The 20,210-nt window shown below is 36.5% G+C and overlaps 1 protein-coding gene across 1 annotated transcript in view; it reads left to right on the forward strand.

Annotated features, from left to right (window-relative positions):
* Positions 1-20,210, forward strand: part of RP1 (RP1 axonemal microtubule associated) — a 164,908-nt gene that overhangs the window by 114,288 nt on the left and 30,410 nt on the right. Inside the window, exons 40-45 of the mRNA XM_066547495.1 lie at positions 99-185; positions 3,775-3,907; positions 6,477-6,616; positions 11,014-11,266; positions 16,721-16,962; positions 19,491-19,617. Coding sequence (XP_066403592.1) covers positions 99-185; positions 3,775-3,907; positions 6,477-6,616; positions 11,014-11,266; positions 16,721-16,962; positions 19,491-19,617 — 982 coding nt within the window. The remainder of the gene's footprint in view (positions 1-98; positions 186-3,774; positions 3,908-6,476; positions 6,617-11,013; positions 11,267-16,720; positions 16,963-19,490; positions 19,618-20,210) is intronic.

The following is a 20,210-nucleotide window of genomic DNA, read 5'->3' on the forward strand; positions in this document are numbered from 1 at the left end:
TACCTGTTGTATTTATTGTTGTATTATATTGTTTTGGGTTTAAAGTATGCCAAGCAAACTGTTGCATATGACATATATTTTTTAACTTTTTTTAACAGTTTACCATTGGTGACATTGGAGAAATAACAAAAGTCTCCTTTGTGTTATGTGGTCCATCCTTGAGAAGAGGAATTAAACTCCACAAGGTATTCCAAATATAATACATGTAAACTTGCAAAAATTTTCAACAGAACAGTAAATAACTTTTGTTGAGACGCAGATGGTCTCAGTTACCTGGTATCTACAAATGACTGCCTACAGCTGCTGCAGACCTCTTTGTGGGTAGCTCAACCTTGTTGGCACCTGCTGAAGTGCATATTGCTATAGCTCTTCACTGGTGTGCAGACCCATTATGCACAGTTCATCCTGCTGATGTTAGGAAATGTTAATTCCTGCATGGAAATACTGATGGTCTCCACACAGACCAACCTACCTGTGGAAGCCAATTAAGATAATATTCAGTATCTGTTCATTTCAATATGGCCATCAGTGGTCCTCAAACCTCTGATCGTAGTTTAATACATCTTTAAGAATTCTCATAAAAAGGAATGGAGAAAGGACTTAATCCTATCAACCTTAAAATAGAATTAGAATTTAAAAGTATCTTTAATACTAAAACTTGAAGGTTAATTCAAGGAAAAATTGTGTCAATGAGCTCTGCCTATAGGCAAGGGCAAAAAACCCCATTGTGGATGAACTCTGAATTAATCTGAAGTAATGATTTGAAGAATGAAGAATGAATTCCTGAACTGTGCCTCAGAGTCCCTTAACCCTGCTATGGATTTGAAAGATAAAGGTGATTCCTTAAATGCAAAAAGACTCCAGAAACTGTTCTGATGGGAAATGCTAAAGACGGCTGCATTCCAGACTTAAATGTGTATGGGCTTGTGACACTCAAAGGAATGCTGAGTCTGAATTTATGAGCTCTTCTGGGGATAGAGGAGTTTATCTTACATTTTCTCCCCAAATGTGTTCTGTGTCAGTTAATATTGTATTCTCCGTTTAGGCTATAAAAATGGAAAGAATAGGTAAGCAAAGCTAATTTCTCATTTTAAATATGCATCTCCAGGCCATTTGATAAAGCATTCAAAAAATATTTTGAAACTACGTATCCATTATGTAATATAAGACTTCAGCCTCCAGATTGGTGGCTTAAAACACGGGAGAAAATTCGTAAATGTAATAGTTTCCTTTCTGCTTTCTTTTCCAAAACAGCCCTATGCAACTAGCTAAGTGATTTTTGTCTGTATTTTCAAATACTTTACAATTCATTTAATAATTGGTCTATTAGTAGCTATAAATTGTTACAATCTACAAGAAGTCAGTAAGCTGCTATAGACCGAAGTAGTTTCTTGTATGCATGTGCAACCCACAGCACAAGCCACAATAATATCTATTGCTTTTGCCATTAATATGCTTATAATATCTAATACTAATTTATTAGTCTATTTATAAATTAGTTATTCAGGGAAGCATAATATAAAATGTAATAAGTTGGTCTCACTCTAGTAGGATTCTTACAGTGCAGAAAAAAATACAGATGTTGTATAGAAAAAGAAAAATTAGAGGTAGATGTCAGGAGGCTTACTATAGCTTACTAAGCTTACTATAAGCTAGTGGTCAAACCCAGCCCCAACTATATAAAATTACCTTATTTGATTTCTTTTTAAGTGAAAGAAGTAATAGTCAAAGTTCCAGAAATTTTTCAGAAACACAGATGAAACTGCAAAAAGGGGATAAAATCCCTACATTTTTTTTTGTTACTCTGTCTTCTCTACTTTGATGTTTACAGGGTTCTTCCAAATACCAGAATTTTTCCTGTTATCTCCTACAGTTTTCTGCAAAATTCTGTAGTGAATTATATAACCTTAGCTAAAATTTATGTATTTTCTGTAACTTCTGAAGATTTATGTACTACAGAATGAGTAGCTATTTCTTGCTCAAAATAGTTTCTGGTCTTTCTTAAAATAGAATTCAAACCCATTTTTTATGATTGTTTAGAATAAAGAAACACTATATGATTTGAAGATTAAGTCCACACTTAAATGTAATCTTAGGACTAGCGAGAATTTGTCAGGTATATTTTATTTTAAGGCCAAAGTCTGCATAAATATACACACCTCATTTTTATGAGTCCAGTTTCTGCAGGCTGTCTGCCTGGTATGCAGGTAAACCTTAGTGCAGTTTTAAGACAGATAGGAGTTTGTGATATGTATTGATAATTGGGGTTGCACATATTGATGGAAGTTAGTGGGAAATATTTTTGTATAAGAAGAAGTTATACATTTAATATAAAAATGTTGTTATTGCAAGTGCAAAAAATACCTATTTTTTGTAAACAATGGGCTGCAATTTTAGTGGAATTTAACACTACCTAAATAAATCTACTTTTTATTCAAGTAATTAATGGTTTAAGTCTGGAAATGGTTTGGGGATATTGTTTACTTTCATCTGGAAGCCCTGTGACTGATCTTGTAAATCACTGGACAGAATGAATAAGCAGTAATGGAAAATATTAAGTCATTGCATTTCTAAGAACTCAAGGGCAACACAGTCTGACAAAATATTTGAGAGTGAAACTGTCAAATTCCCAATAATTTAGTTTATCTCATTCAATTATATAAATATTTATACATCTCAAAGCTTGCAGTTGAAATCTGTGTGAGGAAACCTGTACTCAGGATTTCCAAGCCCTTGTTATGTTTATTCTGTATGATGAACACAAAGTTTTGCTGTTGCAGCTGCTGTCAGTACTGGAAAGAAGCGACCACAGTAATTTTGGGAATCCCTGCCTAAGAATTCCAATTACTTACTGTCCTGATGAAATTAAGTTTTTGGTTTTTTTTATTTCCTTTTGTTTCAAATGTCTTGGATATGCTATTTCTACAAAGAGACACAAAGAAATCCTAAAGACTGAAGAAACCATTTCTGCAAACTTACAGTCATTGGCTATTTATGAAGTTCAATATTGCATGTAATAGTTACTACAAATGTTTCTGCATATACTTGACAGATTTTAACTCTGTATTTTAGAACCTGACCTAGGATAGAGTACATGACCTGAGTTGATGTCCTGTAACCTGATTTCCATCTTGACCCTCTCAGCGGAGCTATGTGAGCTCCTAAGGCTGTGCTTCCTCCGCTGGTTTGGATGTTCTAAGTCCACACACTTGGAACCTAATTTCTTCACTCTCCAATAAATACTTAAAGCCAAGTAGAATGAAGCTGCACCTAAGCTTGCCCATTCTATTGAAATTCATTCTTCAAATAACTTATTTCCACAGGCAGCCCTGAAAGCCACTGGACACCTAATTTCTGCCAACTTGGAAAATCCTACCTGAGATATAGCAAGACTCATTTAAAAAAATAAAAAGTAGCAAAGCAAATGTTTTTGGAAAATGGGCATATACTATTAAGATTGATGTAACTGTATTCATTCATTTGACACCCTGAAATTGCAAACACATACAGGTCAATTTAAGCTGAATCTCTCATTGGTTCTTTACAAATGGGTCCTATGCTTGTGTTGATATGCAATGAAGAATACACCTATAAATAGCAGGCTGCAGAATTAGCAGAATTAGCAGCTTTTAGAAGCTGCTCTAACTGTTATGCAGAATCAGATAGCTGTTATAAAGTGTGTGCAGGAGGAAAAAAAGTCAGTTTCTTTTGGGATGGAAATAGGAAATTAAATACTTCAAATAAATTAATTTCTTTCTCTGATTCTACCTGCAGCTTCAGCTGAAAGACCTGGACACCAAACAAGAGTTGAGCTTTCACACTGAAGCCTCATGTCTGTTTGGAGAAGATGGATCTGAGACTGTGACAGAGCTTGCTGCAGTCAGGCCAGACCAGCCACCTCTCAGGGGTATGCTATTGAAATAAAAAATAAATACATGAGCAAATGCATGCACAAATACAGAATTGTAAACTGCCCAATAGGATGAACACAAGGCACAAGATTGCAAAGTATTTTATATATATTAAAAAACCACTCAAAATTACTTTTAACTATTTGTTCAATAAACTTTGGGATGACAGAATCACTAGGTTGGAAGAGACCGTCAAGATCATTGAATCCAATCCATGCCCTAACACCTCAACTAAATCATGGCACCAAATGCCACATCCAACCTTTTTCTAAACGCATCCAGGGATGGTGACTCCACCACCTCCCCAGGCAGACCATTCCAGTATTTTATCACTCCTTCTCTAAAAAACTTTTTCCTAATATACAACCTATATTTCCCTTGACCCAGCTTAAGACTGTGTCCTCTGGTTGTCAGTTGCTGCCTGGAGAAAGAGACCAACCCCCGTCTGACTACAGCCACCCTTCAGGGAGTTGTAGAGAGTGACAAGGTCACCTCTGAGTCTCCTTTTCTCCAGACTAAACACCCCCAGCTCTTTCAGTCATTCATCACAGGCCTCGTGTTCCAAGCCCCTCACCAGCCTTGTTGCCTCCTCTGGACGTGCTCAAGCCTCTCAAAGTCCTTCCCAAACTGAGGGACCCAGAGCTGGACACAGCACTCAAGGTGTGGCCTCACCAGTGCTGAGTACAGAGGGAGAGTGACCTCCCTGCTCCTACTGGCCACACTATTCCTGACACAGGCCAGGATGCCCTTGGCCTTCTTGGCCACCAGGGCACACTGCTGGCTCATGTTCAGTCAGCTCTTGACCAGTACCCCCAGGTCCCTTTCTGCCTGGGCACTGTCCAGCCACACCATGCCCAGCCTGTAGCACTGCAGGGGGTTGTTGTGGCCAAAATGCAGAATTCAACATTTGGACTTGCTAAACTTCATCCTGTTAGACTCTGCCCATCCATCCAACCATTCCAGGTCTCTCTGCAGAGGCCTCCTACCCTCCAACAGATTGGCACACGCTTCCAGCTTAGTGTCATCTGATTTACTGATGAAAGACTCGATCCCCTCATCCATGTAATCAATAAAAATACTGAACAGAACTGGCCCCAGCACAGAACCTGAGGGACACCACTGGTGACAGGCCCCAGCTGGATGCAGCACTGTTCACCACCACTCTCTGGCCCGGCCATCCAGCCAGTTCTGAACCCAGCAAAGAGTGCTCCTGTCCAAGCCATGGGCTGCCAGCTTTTCTAGGAGGATACTGTGGGAGACAGTGTCAAAGGCATTGCTGAAGTCCAAATAGACAACATCCACAGCCTTTCCTGCATCCACCAGCTGGGTGACCTGGTCATAAAAAGAGACCAAGTTGGTCAAATATGACCAACCCTTCCTAAACCCATGCTGGCTGGATCTGATAACCTGGCCATCCTGTAAGTGCTGTATACAGGTATCAAGTTAAAGCACTTTCTTCTGTTTTAAAACAACTGACATGCATTGTTTTCACTAGAATAAGTACCAATTTGGAAGTCTGAAAAATGCACAGAGCCCAGTTAGTATATTTGCATGGCAGTTTTCAGAAAATGATTGATTTACACTTAATGAGGGACTAATTGACAGATTAAAAAAAAGGCAGGTGCAAAGTTGTAATGGCATGAATCACAAAGAGAAAATGCAGGGTTTTTTAGGTTTTCTTCAAGCCCTATTTCTGCCCCCGAAGCCATATTTCATTTCATCATTGTACTTAAAATATGATAACATCTTCCTTTGTTCAGATTACATTTTATGAAATATGTAGAAAAGAATTCTCATTCATTACACTGTGAACAGAAGTCTTAGTTAAAATATTTAAACCTTTTTGCATGTAATATCTAACTGGATGCTAGACTGCAAATGGAAATATATCTTAAGAGTCTGTTATAACATTTAATTCTTCACAGAACCCATTAAAAATCCTCTGTCATGCTGCCTGAAGGAATATGTACTGTATAACTTACCAGACAAAAGTCATGGCAAGCCATCCTTTGTTGTGAAGAATAATAATGCGTATTTGTATAAATAGCTGAGCCATTTCTGCTGAACGTATTAAATAATGTTGGCCATAATTCTCAAAATATGAGATTTAAACACAGTTCAGTTGATCCAGAACAAAAAGTGCCTTTCATCATCTATGTCTGTGTTTTTTCCTTGGTAAAATGTTAGAGTTGGTAAATCCTAACTCAATTTAAGACCTATAATTCCTACAAGAACTCCCGTTTTTTTACAAAGCACTATAAAATCAGTCTGAGTCTTTCAGGTGATTCCAGAATCCAGAAGTTGGGTATCTTCTCCTTTTGTAATGTGAGCATGGATTCTTGAATTGATTCATAAAAGACATTTCATCCCTAATGCTGTAGTGTGTGCTGTGAGATAGCTAGCAATCCATATGAAACTCAGAAAATTGATGTCAATTCCTATAACTTAATTCCTTGGTCTTGAAATTAATCTTGTACCTAAAATATATTGGTTTATAATGTTTGGTAATTAAATTGCTAATAATCTCATTTGGTAATATCTTGTGTCACTGATTTTTCATGGCAGAAGTCTGTTACTTCATCAATGTCCATACAGGAACACTTCCTGCATCAGGAACTGATGCAGATGTATTTATCACCATATTTGGAGAGTGGGGAGATTCCTGCAAAAGGAAACTCAGGCACTCACATTTTGAAAGAGGACAGGTTAGTACTCAGTCATTTTCCTTATGTGTTTTTTTAAATATATTTAATTTTATTATTTTCTGATACCATACATCTTTCCAATTATGAAATACCAGCATGGATGTTAGACTCTGGTAACCTGTGAAGGGAATGTGCTGCTTGCTAAGTATAGGCATTTCACCTGAATTGAGATTCCAGTTTAGAAATAGTTTGAGTACAAATAAATCTAAAATCCACAAACTCTAGGTAAATATTCTTAGAATCTGAAACTACATCCAATGATAGATGAAATTCCATGGCTTAATTTTCACCTATTTGTGAAGCTAGTATAGAAATCTCAGGGCTTACTTCCTGTGGCTGCTCATTTAATTTTTTTTTTAATCCACCCAGATAGAGTTGAAAGCAAGATTTTAAAGGTGTTAGCTGCTATATGTTAATTAATCCATTTTTCTGTTAAATTGCAAACAGGTAAACCTGGTTGTAGACATAATTGTCTGCTCAAGATAAATCCTAGGAGAGATTTTCTGGTTAAGCTTTGCTTTTTACCATATTAATGATTATCTCTACACAGCATGCTCACCCATACCCTGAACTGAGAGCACTAGATCAATTCATCCTGCACAATGAAGCAGAATCCTCTGCATGTTTTCACACTGTTTCTTATGCTCTCTCATGCCTGAGATGTCATAACTTTCCTAGGCAACCTGTTCCACTGCTTTCCTAGCCTTGCACTTAACTCTTCCTTCACTAGATTCATGTCTTCTTGGGCTTAGAAAATTAGAAACCAGCCACATCATTTTGTTCCAGAGTCATACTCTAGTCATTGATACTTTTTCTTCCATGAATTTGTATAAATTCTTCTATACACATGTGATAAGTGTCCATGGTCTCCTGTGTCAATTTAATTGCACTTGACCTTCTACCTGAGTAAAACTAAACTTTCACATCCACTTAAATCTCATTCCACATTTTCTTTGGAAGACAGTGAATGTTTTCTTCCACATCACTTTCTCTTTGCTTCTCCCATGCTTTATAGACCTCTGCCTTCTGTGCACTTGTATTGCTGCATTGTTCTTTGCAAAGAAGAATGTCTCTTTAATCTTTCTACTTAGACTTTTCTATATGTTGTTCTGACTCTTCAATAATACTTCCTTTTTTTTAAGATGCTATCTTTTTTCAGAATCCTGCTGTCTTAGTCCAAACTGTGCTTTAATGATACAGGAAGAGCTATGATGTTGATTATCTGGATAATATTATTAAAAATACAGGTTAATCCTTGGCATTTTTGAGGGCAAATGTTTATGGAAAACTAGAAGGGTTAATCAAAGGTGTAAAGGCACATGGTCAGTGTCATAATCTAGAAAAGAAGTCTAAAAAGAAATAATTCACATGGCATTTCATCCTGGATGTTAATACAGAGTCAGTGATACAGCTGTTAGTAATAAAGAATTCACAGCCTCTATGTTGAGCTGCAGAGTGCTGGGTGTCTTCCCAAGCAGATTCTTTGTTTTCAGGGAGCAGTTTTTATGCTGCAGACAATGGAAGTGTTCTTCAGTTTAGGTATTTTAGGTATTTTGTGTGTTCACTTTCTTCATTGTTTGATAGGTTCCTGGGAAAGGGTTGAGCAGTGGGATGGCAAAATGTTCTGACCATACTGAGCTATTTAAGGTAATAAATATTAAAGCTGGTGGCAGAGACTGCAGAAGAACCTCATACACAGTGAATGGGTAATAAAATGGCAGATTAAATTCTTTGTAGCTAAATGAAAAGCAGTGGCTGTGAGGAGGAATAACCCTTTAAATTTGCATGCAAAATGATGTGCTCTGAAATATGAAAGTAGTAGGATATCACCTCAGTAGAAGCAAAACAAAAGGAAAACAGAACAAAAATGTTTAGAAACTATTAAAAAAACCCAACAAAAACAAAACAAAAAATCCAGCCACTTAAGGCAGAAAACACAGTCATACCTCCAAAGATGTTTACTAGTGCAGATGCATAATAGATGCTGTGTTTTGTTGATTCATTTGTCTTAAAAAGTGCAAGAAGAATGTCAAGTGATATGAAATATCTTCCACACAAAGAATAGTGAAGCAGACATGTATATTTATTCTGGAAAAGAGGTGATGAGAGGAAAGGTGAGGGAGAAAAAAATATAAGATGGCATAGAGAAAATAAACATTTCTATTTCTTTGTGAAATACAAGAGCTCAAGAGCATTCAATGTAATGTGCAAGTGGCAGATTCAAAACAAAAGGAGGTGCCTTTTTGCTCAATGTGTAATTAATACATTTTACTTTCTGGCACAAGATGTTGCAGATGGTAAAGACATATTGGTGCAAAAAGCCATTGCACATTGTCATGGAAGACGACTTTCCACTGAGGCTGTTAAGTGCAAAGACGTAATCTCTGCTCAGTCAATCTCTGAACCACAAATTGCAAAAGGCTGAGAGACTTTATATTCAAGAAGCATCTCTGTGTATTTGCCCTGTTTTTCAACTCTTCCATAGAAATCTGTTAGTGGTAGCTGTTGGCAACACTATACGTGATGGACTAGATGGTTCTGCAATTTAAAGTAATACTACCAGTCTAACATTCCTTTTACATAGAAGTTCATCAATTAAAAAGTTGGAATGGGGTTTTAGTGAGAGTTTCTAAGACTAGAAGGTGAAAGGAAGGAATATAAAGGGTAAGCTGTCTTGAGAGACAAGATTATGTCAGCAATATCCCTGAAAAATGTGGAATGGACAGGCAAAGAAAACAAAGTTAAGGAAGCTTGAGATACAAAAAAAAGGATCTCTCTTGACTGATAATGAATATAAGGAAAAGCTAGGAAGACAGAAAATTTCAACCAAGTGTAAGAAAACAGATTAAAATGGGTTTGCAAAACAGTTTAAATAAAATCATTTTGGGTTTCATTAGTTGTACATCCAGTAGTGTGTTTAATACAGTTCCAAACATCTTTATACTGAAGGGAAAAAGAAATGTAATGACATCAACTAAAAGTACATTCTTACTAATGCTGAGGGAGTAGGCAATTTAATGTATTATTATGAGAATTCATTGATAACAATGGGTGATTATGACCACTGTTGTCTAATGAATGTTAATTATTATCACAAAGAATGAAACTAATGATAGGTCCCTTTTTCAATTAGAGTTAGCTGTGAAGGAACATGAGTGTTAGCAATACAGGATATTTCCTCTAAGTCAAAGGTCATGTAGACTGACAGGAAAATTATATTTGGCTTGGAACTACAAAGAATAAAATTAAAAAGCAATGAGTGCTCCCGAAAAGTTATTTGCAAGATGTTCCTCCCAGCTAGGTCTTATTTTGGGCTACATTTACTTACATGCAGGGGTATAACCTGCCATGGTAACTGTTTGAGGATATCGAGGATATAACAAGGTATGAATGCTGGAAGTCCTAAGGCTGTGCTAGGAATAACAACTTGGATGTTTTCTTTTTCTGATCGCATTGTGGAGAATAGTCTGACACAGACAGGAGAATGGACGAGATGACATAATTCATTCTAAAAATCATCTCTTCCTTCATTGCTTTCTGGTCCTCATCCTTTTTCCTGCCTGGTGGCAAATTGGTTGGCAACAAATAAAAATTATAGCGTCTGTTTCTACTATCCATCTGGGGTTTTTTTAATGTCACCCACACACATGCCCATGTATCTACCCACCCACTTATATTATCTTGCACAGAACACATTCATTCTCTCACTCACATAATTTATTCATCCCAACATGCACTAGTGCAGCTGCCATTTAGCTTTTGTTTACTGGTAGCCGTAGCAATATTTAAACAGATGTCTATTTACATCCGAGGAGCACATCAATTCTTGCCTGTATGCGTGTACAGCCTTAGTTATAGTTTCTAATGTCAGTATCTTCCTTTGTTTGCATAGTCATCAACAGTATTTCTGTTCAGAGTTGAATAATACAGTATTTCCTATTTGAATAATAGGGTGTCTTAAAATGTAAAATACTTGAAAATGTTTTAAAATAAAATGCCTTATTCAAACAGAAATTTAAATTACCAGGTCTATCCTGATTCTTGAAGAACTCCCTCTGTTTCCTTTTTGAGGGGTTAGTTGAACTTCAATTTTTATGAGCTGTAGGTTTTTTGATCAGAGGTTTGTTTCTATCCAAAACAAGGGGATGGTTTTTTGTAATAAAACCTGAACTGCAGTGATCATGATGAGGAAAAAATGTATATATTCAAGGATCCACATAGTTTCTGAACAGGTTCTCCAAATATGAGTGTCAGCCTGTAACATCTTTCCTTATTCTCCGAAAAAGATACTTCAGCATTGAAAGGGATTTGTCTTTCCAAACGCAAGCTCCTCAAAGACAGAAGAAAAGATATACGGTCTAATCAGTTTGCTATTCTTTTTGCCTCTTTCTTCTCAGGTTTGTGTCTCTGAAATGAGAGCAGTAGACCTTGGACAGTTAAGCAAAGTGCTTGTTGAGCACCATAATGTCGGTTATGGAGCTGGATGGTACCTTGATCAAGTTGTCATCCATGAATTAGGCAAGACTGAAGAACAATATGTATTTCTTTGCCAGCAATGGTTAGACAGTGGAGTTGGTGATGCACAGATGGAACGAACATTGAAACTTCTTGGAAAAGTCAGGAATGGAGTGTTGACAGGAAAGATTTATGGTAAGGTCCAAAATCCTCAAAACTCCTTCCAGCTTTGGTTTTAATTGTAATCCATAATATTTTTTTGTTGTTGTTATTTTTAAGGCTAAAACCAAACTACAGAAACAGTATAGCTTGAATGTGAACTCCCTCTCCTACACCAATTTTCTCTCCAAACGCTTTCCTGAGATGGTAAATGCAATTACAATGCTCAGGGAAGAGAAACTAGAGCATAAGGGAGATATTAAGTGACAGAGGCAACGAAGGTACTATGATTTTAGTTGAGGTTAGAAAAAAAGCTGAAGCAGAAAGAAGTAGGTTGTTCCATATGGCATTCAATGCAGAGCAGAAGGCTTCTGCAACAGTGATGAAATCACAAGAGATACAAAAACTCTTTTAGCAGAATGCGATTTTCCCTTATGTTCGTATATTTGCAGAAAGCATTTGCTTTTATTTGCAGTTTTCTTTTTTACTTATATCAATGGCACAAGTTCTTGCAAACAGTTAGTTGACCTGAAGTCAATATTCTATTCAGATTGTTTAATTAACAACAAAAATTCAGAAACAACTTAGACACTGAAAACAACACTGCTTTGCCAGGATACTGTATTTTTTACTCTCTCATGTGTCTTTCTTGAAGAGGTGTAAAATGCTGGTTTGGGTCCATTTATGAAAACTGAATCAGAACTGATAGACCAAGCTATGTAAAGTTTAACTAATCTGAAGGTGTGAATTTGCATTCTACATCAGCCATTTTGTAAACCAATCTCTATTAACTACCATGATCCTGCATATTTCCTTTTATGTTCAGAGAATTTTATACTATACATAATTGCAGATAAAATGAATAGATTATATCCTCATATTTAGTCATCTAAAATTAGTCCACTTGTGAATATCTCATATCATCTAACAAAACAGAAATAATGTTACTGATAGTACAGAAGAACAGAAAACCATGGAAATATTAGCATAATATAAGCAGCTAGAGTAGTGACAATTTCAGAATTAGACATAGCTGTATCTCACCATGGCAAGTATTCTAAGTCTCTATTAAGTAGATTCCATAGCTGTCCTACATAGTCCATAGAGCAAGGCAGGAGTCTCCTGAGGGAAATTCAGAGAAGCCCAAGATTGGTCAAAACCTGTCATATATTTCTTCACTGATAATATGAAGAGTGAGAGAAGTCTTGCATCCTTGTTATGCGCCTTGATTAATGTCTGAATATCGCTGTGTAAAAGCAATTTCCTTCCTTGGTTTCCCACACACAGACATAGTCCTCAAAAATCTGAGTACAGATTTGATAATAATTTCATGTCTGTGGTTATTAATACTCAGTGCTGTATCTATTGAAAATAATTTTTGGTATGGGTGTATAATAAATCCAGAATTAATATGAAAAGTAAGCAGAGAGCCTATGAAGAATGGGTAAATAAAAGACAAATCAGCAAAGAGCAATATACCTTAGGGGTCAGAAACTATATGGATACAATGGAATTTACTAAATTTCAAGCTAAATCAGATTTTGTAAAAGAAATAAAAGAAACAGTAATGGTTTAATGGTTCTTCAACCCTTTATTCATTAAAAGACCCTTCAAAGATGAGTAACTATTCAGGAACAATAGAGTGCAGACTGAAGATTGTAATTCCTAAACAAATAGAATACTTGTCTCTTTTCTCATTAAGGAACCATAATGTTAGCCAGGGAAGCCAAAAGCACAATTACTAATGGGGTGAGCTTAGCGGAAATCAGAAAATCTGAAGCACTAATAGAACTTTGAGCTCCATTTACTCAAACAGTGACAATCAGGGTAGTTGTTAATCCAGTGGCAGATCTAATAGCAAGGATTTAAAACAATTTTATGAAGACTTAACAAACATAATGCCTCCATCTAAAGAGTAGAAAGCATGATGTAGGTGAATACAGACCTAGTAATTGTTCAGATGAAAATCTTTATAACACAGATTTCTGTGGCAAGCAGCTTGTATACAATTAGGTGTAAACTCAACTTTGCTATTGGAGCTCTCAATTCTGATACATGGTCCCAATTTCAATTGTTTTGGGTTTTTTTTTAAGAATTAGGAAGTAAGTAGCAGCTAAGGGTCCAAAAACTGTATTTGATCTGTATTGCCATCTTCTGTAGTGATTTCTGCTACACAAATTCATCAGCAGGAGGACTATGAGAAATACCTGGGTTTGTTATAAGATCACAGGATAATTTTGAGGCAGTACTGTGACATGTCTATAGGGTTACTGTGACCCCACAGTGTGTGTAGGCATTATTAATGAAAATCAAAGTAAATTACTGGCTTTACAGAGAAACCTTGATATTTCACCAGCAATGCTGTGTGTAATTGTGGCCACCTCTGTCCAGAAGGACTGGATCAAGCTGGAATAGTTGTAAAGAAGATATGATGACTGAGAAAATGGCAACTCTTTGTTGTGAAAGGGTAATGAAAAAAAGTGACAGATTCAGAATAGCTAATGAAATGCTCAAAATGGACACAGTAATGATCTGTCAAATTAATGGTGGCTTACACATCAAGAAGGGAAGAGAGTTATTTAAGCTAACAATTTGTCATAAAAATTAATGGGTTTCAGCTGCCCACTAATGCCTTTACAAGAGAATGAAAATATTTCTGAGAAAGAAACAAAGAAAGATTAGATTTTTAGCACTGCACTCTGTGTTGGGTTGACCCTGGCTGGATGCCAGGTGCCCATCAAAGGCTGCTCATCCTTCTCCTCCTCAGCTGGACAGGTGAGGAAAATAACACAGCAAAAGGCTCATGAGTCAAGATAAGGACACTGAGAGATCACTCAGCAGTTACTGCCATGGACCAAACGGACTTGACTAGGGGAAATTAGCTTAATATATTACCAATTAAATTAGAGCAGGATAATGAGAACCAAACCCAAATCTAAAAACGCCTTTTCTCCTTCTTCACGGGCTAAACTTTACTCCCAGTTTCCTCTACCTGTTCCCATGCAGTTGTGCAGCAGGATAGGAAATGAAGCTTGTAGTCAATTTTTCATGTTGTCTCTATTGCTCCTTCCTCTTCCACTCCAGCATGGGGTGAAAGAGATAGTCCTCCCCAAACTTCTCCAAAGTGAGGCCTTCCAATGGGCTGCAGTTCTTCCTGAACTGCTCCAGCATGGGCTTCTTCCATAGGATGTAGTCCTTGAGGAGTAGACGTGCTCCAGCACAGCCTCTCTCCACGGGGCCGTAAGGTCCTGCTGGGAGTCTGCTCCATTGCAGGCTCCCACGAGGTCACATCTTCCTTTGGACATCCACCTGCTCCATCATGGGATCCCCCAGGGACTGTAGATGGATCTCTGGTCCACTGTGAACTTCCATGGGACACAGGGACACAGCTGCCTCATAATGGTCTTCACCATGGGCTGCAGGGGAATCTCTGCTCACCCTCTTTCTGCAATGACCTTGAGGAAATGCAGAATTGTTTCTCTTGCATTTTCCTTCTCTTCTCCAGTTCCGATTGTGCATGTCTTTCCATCCCACTTTTTTCAATACCTTATCCCAGAGGTGCTCTCACCATCACTGATGGCTCAGCCTTGGCCAGGGATGGGTCTGTCTTGGAGCAAGCAGGCATTGGCTCTGCTGCTCAGGGGGAGCTTCCAATGGCTTCTCACAAAAGCCATCCCTGAAGCCCCTCTTCTACCAAATGAGGCCCTGCAAACCCAATACACTGCTTTATACTTAACTAAGGAGAAGGAAGGAAGCTGCTTTTAAATTGAATCTTAACAAATTTATCAGAAATTATACAATTTAATTTATGTGCTATAGCAGTTTATGGCACTGTACTATCCAACTGACATAGTCCTGGTCTGAAATCTATATATTCCTGGACTGGAATGTATAGATTCCAGCTATCTATATATTGATAGTTTAAGACCAAGTATTACAGTACTAAAGGGGTAAAATATCCTAGATTATGTCACATGGGATGTGATAAGTTTTCATTTGATTTCCATTTTTTCACAGATATCATTGGTTTCATTTACATTTAATGTTCATAGGCATGAAAATAGATTTAGGATTATTCATGAAGTCGTAACACTGAAGTTATTTTAGACGATTTTACAGATGGTGAGTGCTAAATTTTTATGTCAACAAGTGTGGGATTTATGGCACAGATCCTCACCTGATCTAAAGCAATAAAGCTTTATTTGCATTAGTTATAGTAGGAGACAAAGACTTTCCTGTTGTGGTTAGGAAGATGAGGTTACTGAACATTCTGAAGCTGAGGTAGGAAGCTGGAGTTTATGGACATAAACTCCAGGAGTCTCTGATCCCATTACTCAAAGTAAAACAACCTGTTTTACAAAATAGCTATTTGAAATTATCAGATACATACTTTGTCTCAATTTGAAGAAACAGAGCTAAGTCATGTTATTAAAAAATTCTGATCAATTCTGAAGTAGCCTGGGTGACCAAAAATTCTGATTTTCAGTTTTTTTAAAATAGAAACCAAGATTTTGATAACCCTGAATTTTCCATATATGCTATTAACATGAATTAAAATATTAAACCTAGCTAAATCAGTGAGATTTTTGGATGAAGTTTCTGATCTTCAAAACTGTCTTGTTGATTGAAATTTTAACCAAATATCTGTTTTACATAAAGTTGCCAAAATTACTTAGGAGCCTACCTGACACCAGACTGCAGTCTTTCTGAGCCTTCAGGGATCTGTCAATTCATCTCCAATGCTTAAGTGACTAAATGCTTAAAAAAAAACCTAGCAAAAATTCTCCTGGAGTCTTTCCTGAGTCCCTAAAGTAGAACAAATCTATGTGATACTATATAGGACTATTTTTAATCTCTCAGCAAACATTATTCCTTCACAGAAGAAATGGATAAAGTTTTTTACTTTGCTGTCATGATAATTGTGGTGAGGTGTGATAAAATATTCCTTTTCAAGCACTGAACCAGTTTATCTCACCACCATATTCTTATGGTATGTATGGAGCATATTTTAATGTGTTCATTTAAGTAAATCCCAAAAAAGTTAAAATGAAAATATTCCCTGACCAAAGGCAAACCTTTGATCAGGGAATCTTTTTACAAGATACAGTAGTATCTTGTAAAAATATACTGCTGGTGACTAGTGATTTAAAATCATCAGGAGATATTTATAAGGGGCAGGGGAAGAAATCATCAGGTTGTCATGGCTCTTCACAAGTCTCTAATGTGGAACTCACAGTCTCATCTGCACATTGCTCTTGGACTGGCCCATCTCTAAAGTATCAGCCACCACTGTGAAAGGACTGATGTCCAAGTTTGCTTTTCATTAAATCAATAATAGGGAGTTAACCTGCCATGTGCCAGTATCTGAGCTCAGTACAAAGGTGGGAATGGGTTGCTAGTCCCTCACTAACTCAGCCTCTTACAAACTGATGTATTATTTTGGATATTCAGCAAACCCTTTAATTTTTTTCTGCTGTTTTATTTCAACAGGGATTTGGGATATCCTCGTCACAACTAGTGATATTTCTTCTAGTTCCACGAACCCTAAAATGTCTTTAACTGTATGTGGTGAAAAAGGAACTTGGACTTCAGTCACATTCCCCAAAGGATCCCTTAAAAAAGAGCAGATTTATGAGACTTCTATTGAACTAAGTAAGAAATTTAATACTATATTCAAAGTTCGCCTAGAAATTGAAGAAGCTGGAGAAGGAGAGACTTGGCATTGCCGTGAGGTAAAAACTAAAACCTAAAGCAATTATTTCTTGTGTCTCTATTGTATATAATTTTTTTTTTGCTTTCCATATTCTATTGTTAATTCTTCCAGTTTTCAGTCCTGTCTGAGATTGCTAAATTTTTAATTTACAGAAGCTGCTGCAGTTGTAGAGTGCTAACTTCAGAGACTGCTTAAAACACTAGGATAGCTATGGATAATAAAAATCTTGTGAACCTGGATGGATTTCTCGACAGCCATATATACAGATGTGCTATCATCTTTAGCATATCAGTGATGTCTTTTCAGAACTGTACTCACTGGCATACATTGCAGTATTTACATAACTCCAAATTGGCTGTTACATGTTGTAGAGTCAGTGATCCATGGCAAATAATTAAGTCAGACACTAGAAATGCATTTTGATGAAACTATCTGCCTTTTAAGTTGGCATGTAAAAAAAAGAAGTGAATAGCAAAAGTGACAATCTTTCTTCTGATATCCAGCTAAAACCTGACATCACACTGAAATTGCAGTGGCATTTCTCCATACGAAAAAATATCTTCATCTTCTTCTGCTGGAAAAATAAAAACAATTCTAAAGGAAGGATTAATCTTCTTTAAAATTGCAGACATGCTTTTTGTCCATTAATGTTTCAATTTTGTTCTTATTAAAAACTGGAGAAAAAATAATTTTCCTTTTCAATACATGGTATTACTGAGCTGAACTCCCTGACATTTAAATGGTAGGCAGGTTGTTAATTTCATCTTCATAGCCAGATGAAATAGTCATCCAACAAATCTATCAAAATTAAGACTGCTTCTGGAGTATTGTAGGAGACAGTAAATCACAGCAAAAATTTCACAACAGAAACCTGGCAGTTGAAAACAGTGACATATATTAGTCTGCTGTATTTCATTAGCTCAGAACAATCACTGAAAGCTCAGTTTAAAAGAAATCAGCAAATTTATATAAATAAGGAAAAGATGCACCCTTACCTTAGGTAGGAAGAGGTAGAGAAAGAAATTATAAATTTCCCTACTTTGGGATACATGTCAATTATGTGGGTTTTAGGGAGACATTTCCTCTTATTCCATAGTTTTTATAGCAGGACTGGCTGAATCCTTGTATAAAATAACTAGGTTGGTATAGGAGGTTATGGATAATATCTGTTATTAAAGACAGCTTAGCAGTGTATTTACACTGCTGGTTAGAATCACCATGGTCATTTCTGTGCTATTTTGTTTTGATTTTACAAGATTGTACTTCCAGGGAGTCTGAGATTTCTGCCTTCTATCAAAAGTAAATGCAGCTGTAGTTGGTTGAATTCCATATTTAGATTCAGACTTCATTCTTACAGCCATAACTACAAAATAATAATCCTGCTTTTTTGAGGAAATTGAAATAATTAGAAAATAATGGCTAGAACAAAATTAATTAAGGTATGCCTTATTTCTGCAGCATGTAATAGCTAATATCTTCATTCTTGCTTCTTTCACTTCTTGAAGAAATAAAACACAGTAAATGAAATCAGAGTTTCAATAAACTGTTCAGGGATATAGATATTATTATGAAAGGAAAATTGTGCTAGCATTATACTTCACAGTGCATTTTAAAATCTCTTTTCAGTTTGTCTGTCATAATGAAAAATACCGAGTCTTTTGAAGACAAAACAATGCTACCATCTCCAAGTGACAATTCCCAACCAAAGCTGGTTTTGCTTACTGGCTTAAAGGTTTGGACTTTTTACTGAATTAGGTCACAAAGAATTGAAATGAGTGAATTATAGGTGCCCTTTTTAATGCAGGGTTACCTCCTACAAAGTACTTTCAAATATGTTCTCTGGTCTGAGTTTAAATAGTTTAGAAAATGGGAATTTATGTCAGTGGATCTGGTAGTACCATACTGTAAGATATCTCATTATTAAAACATGTTTTCTTATGGAAAGAATAAGCTTCTTAGCTCAGGATCACCATTCTCTTAGTTTATACACAGAATTTCATAGAGATTGAAATTAGTATCAAACTCTATATATTCAAGTGATACATATGTACTGATATATAGATATAGATATATATACAAGTCAGCAGGCATTCTTAATTTCTGTATTTCAGTTTTTTCCAGAAACATTTCTTTTTCTTTCTCCTGTTACTTAGAATAAGAAAACATTCTGCACTGAAAAATATTGTGGCATATTGACATTTCTCACAAGCTGAAATGTGCCCATATCAACACTTCTTTTTCTTCCATATGCTGGATGAATAGGTTACACAAAGGAAACTTTTTGAACAATTTCAAATATTTTTTTTCCTTCACTGCAGTCTCTGCAGCAGTAATGTTGACAACACTTTAATTACCTTTAATTGGGAAAGATATTTATTCCTTCTCATTTGAAAGGCTGTTTTCAAAAGCATTTTAGAAAAATTTATTTCCTCTTATTTTTAAATTTTAAAATGATGTGTTATAGCTGTTTAATAGTTTGTCTTTAGCTGTAGTTTCCATTAGAGCGCAACAGATTCCAAAGTTATTTCTTTTTATTTCTTTGATAAGGTAAAGCTTCAACACAGAGAAACTAAAAATGTTCTAGAATTCCCATTTTGTCATAACTTTGTCGATGAAGAGGGAGGAAGAGTGACTGAGCTTCCAGTTCTCACAGCTGGGTCTCCTTTTCCAGCAGGTTTGTCACAAATTGGAAACACTGGGAAAGATTTGGTCAGTGATGATGTCCAATTTTCAGAGAAGTCCAAAGGTTTTTGCAGATATTTTCTGTTAATTTCCACCATGGCTAGGTCCAGTCCAGTGTTTAAAACCAATATCTTACACCCTAAAACTGAGCATTGTGCACTCAAGTCTGATTGGTATCAGTTTGTGACACATAAAGGAGCAAGCATATGGCGCTGAAACTCCTAAAAGGGTTTTGAACAGTGCTCAGAGTTTAACTTTTTCTCAATAATATGATCTGGTTCGCTCACAGGCTGAGCAAGGGAAACACAGAGGAGATAACTCTTCTACTGTAATTTCAGGCAAGAAGGAGCTCTATGCCTCCCTCCATCCCAAGCAGGTCTCTTGTTGTTTGTGTTCCTAGAATTGCAGGCTTTCTTTTCCTGTGACCTAGCAGTTGCATGTCATCCAACTCCATCAGAGTTGTGCCTTGGTCCCCTCAAGACTGGATATGTTTGTTTGTTGGTTCTGTGTTTTTTATGAAGTTCTGTAACCAAAGTTAGAGAAGAATGGAAGAACTCTTATCCTAAATGAATATTCTGCCATGAT

The sequence above is a fragment of the Molothrus aeneus genome, chromosome 1 (assembly GCF_037042795.1).
Source record: "Molothrus aeneus isolate 106 chromosome 1, BPBGC_Maene_1.0, whole genome shotgun sequence".
NCBI lineage: Eukaryota > Metazoa > Chordata > Aves > Passeriformes > Icteridae > Molothrus > Molothrus aeneus.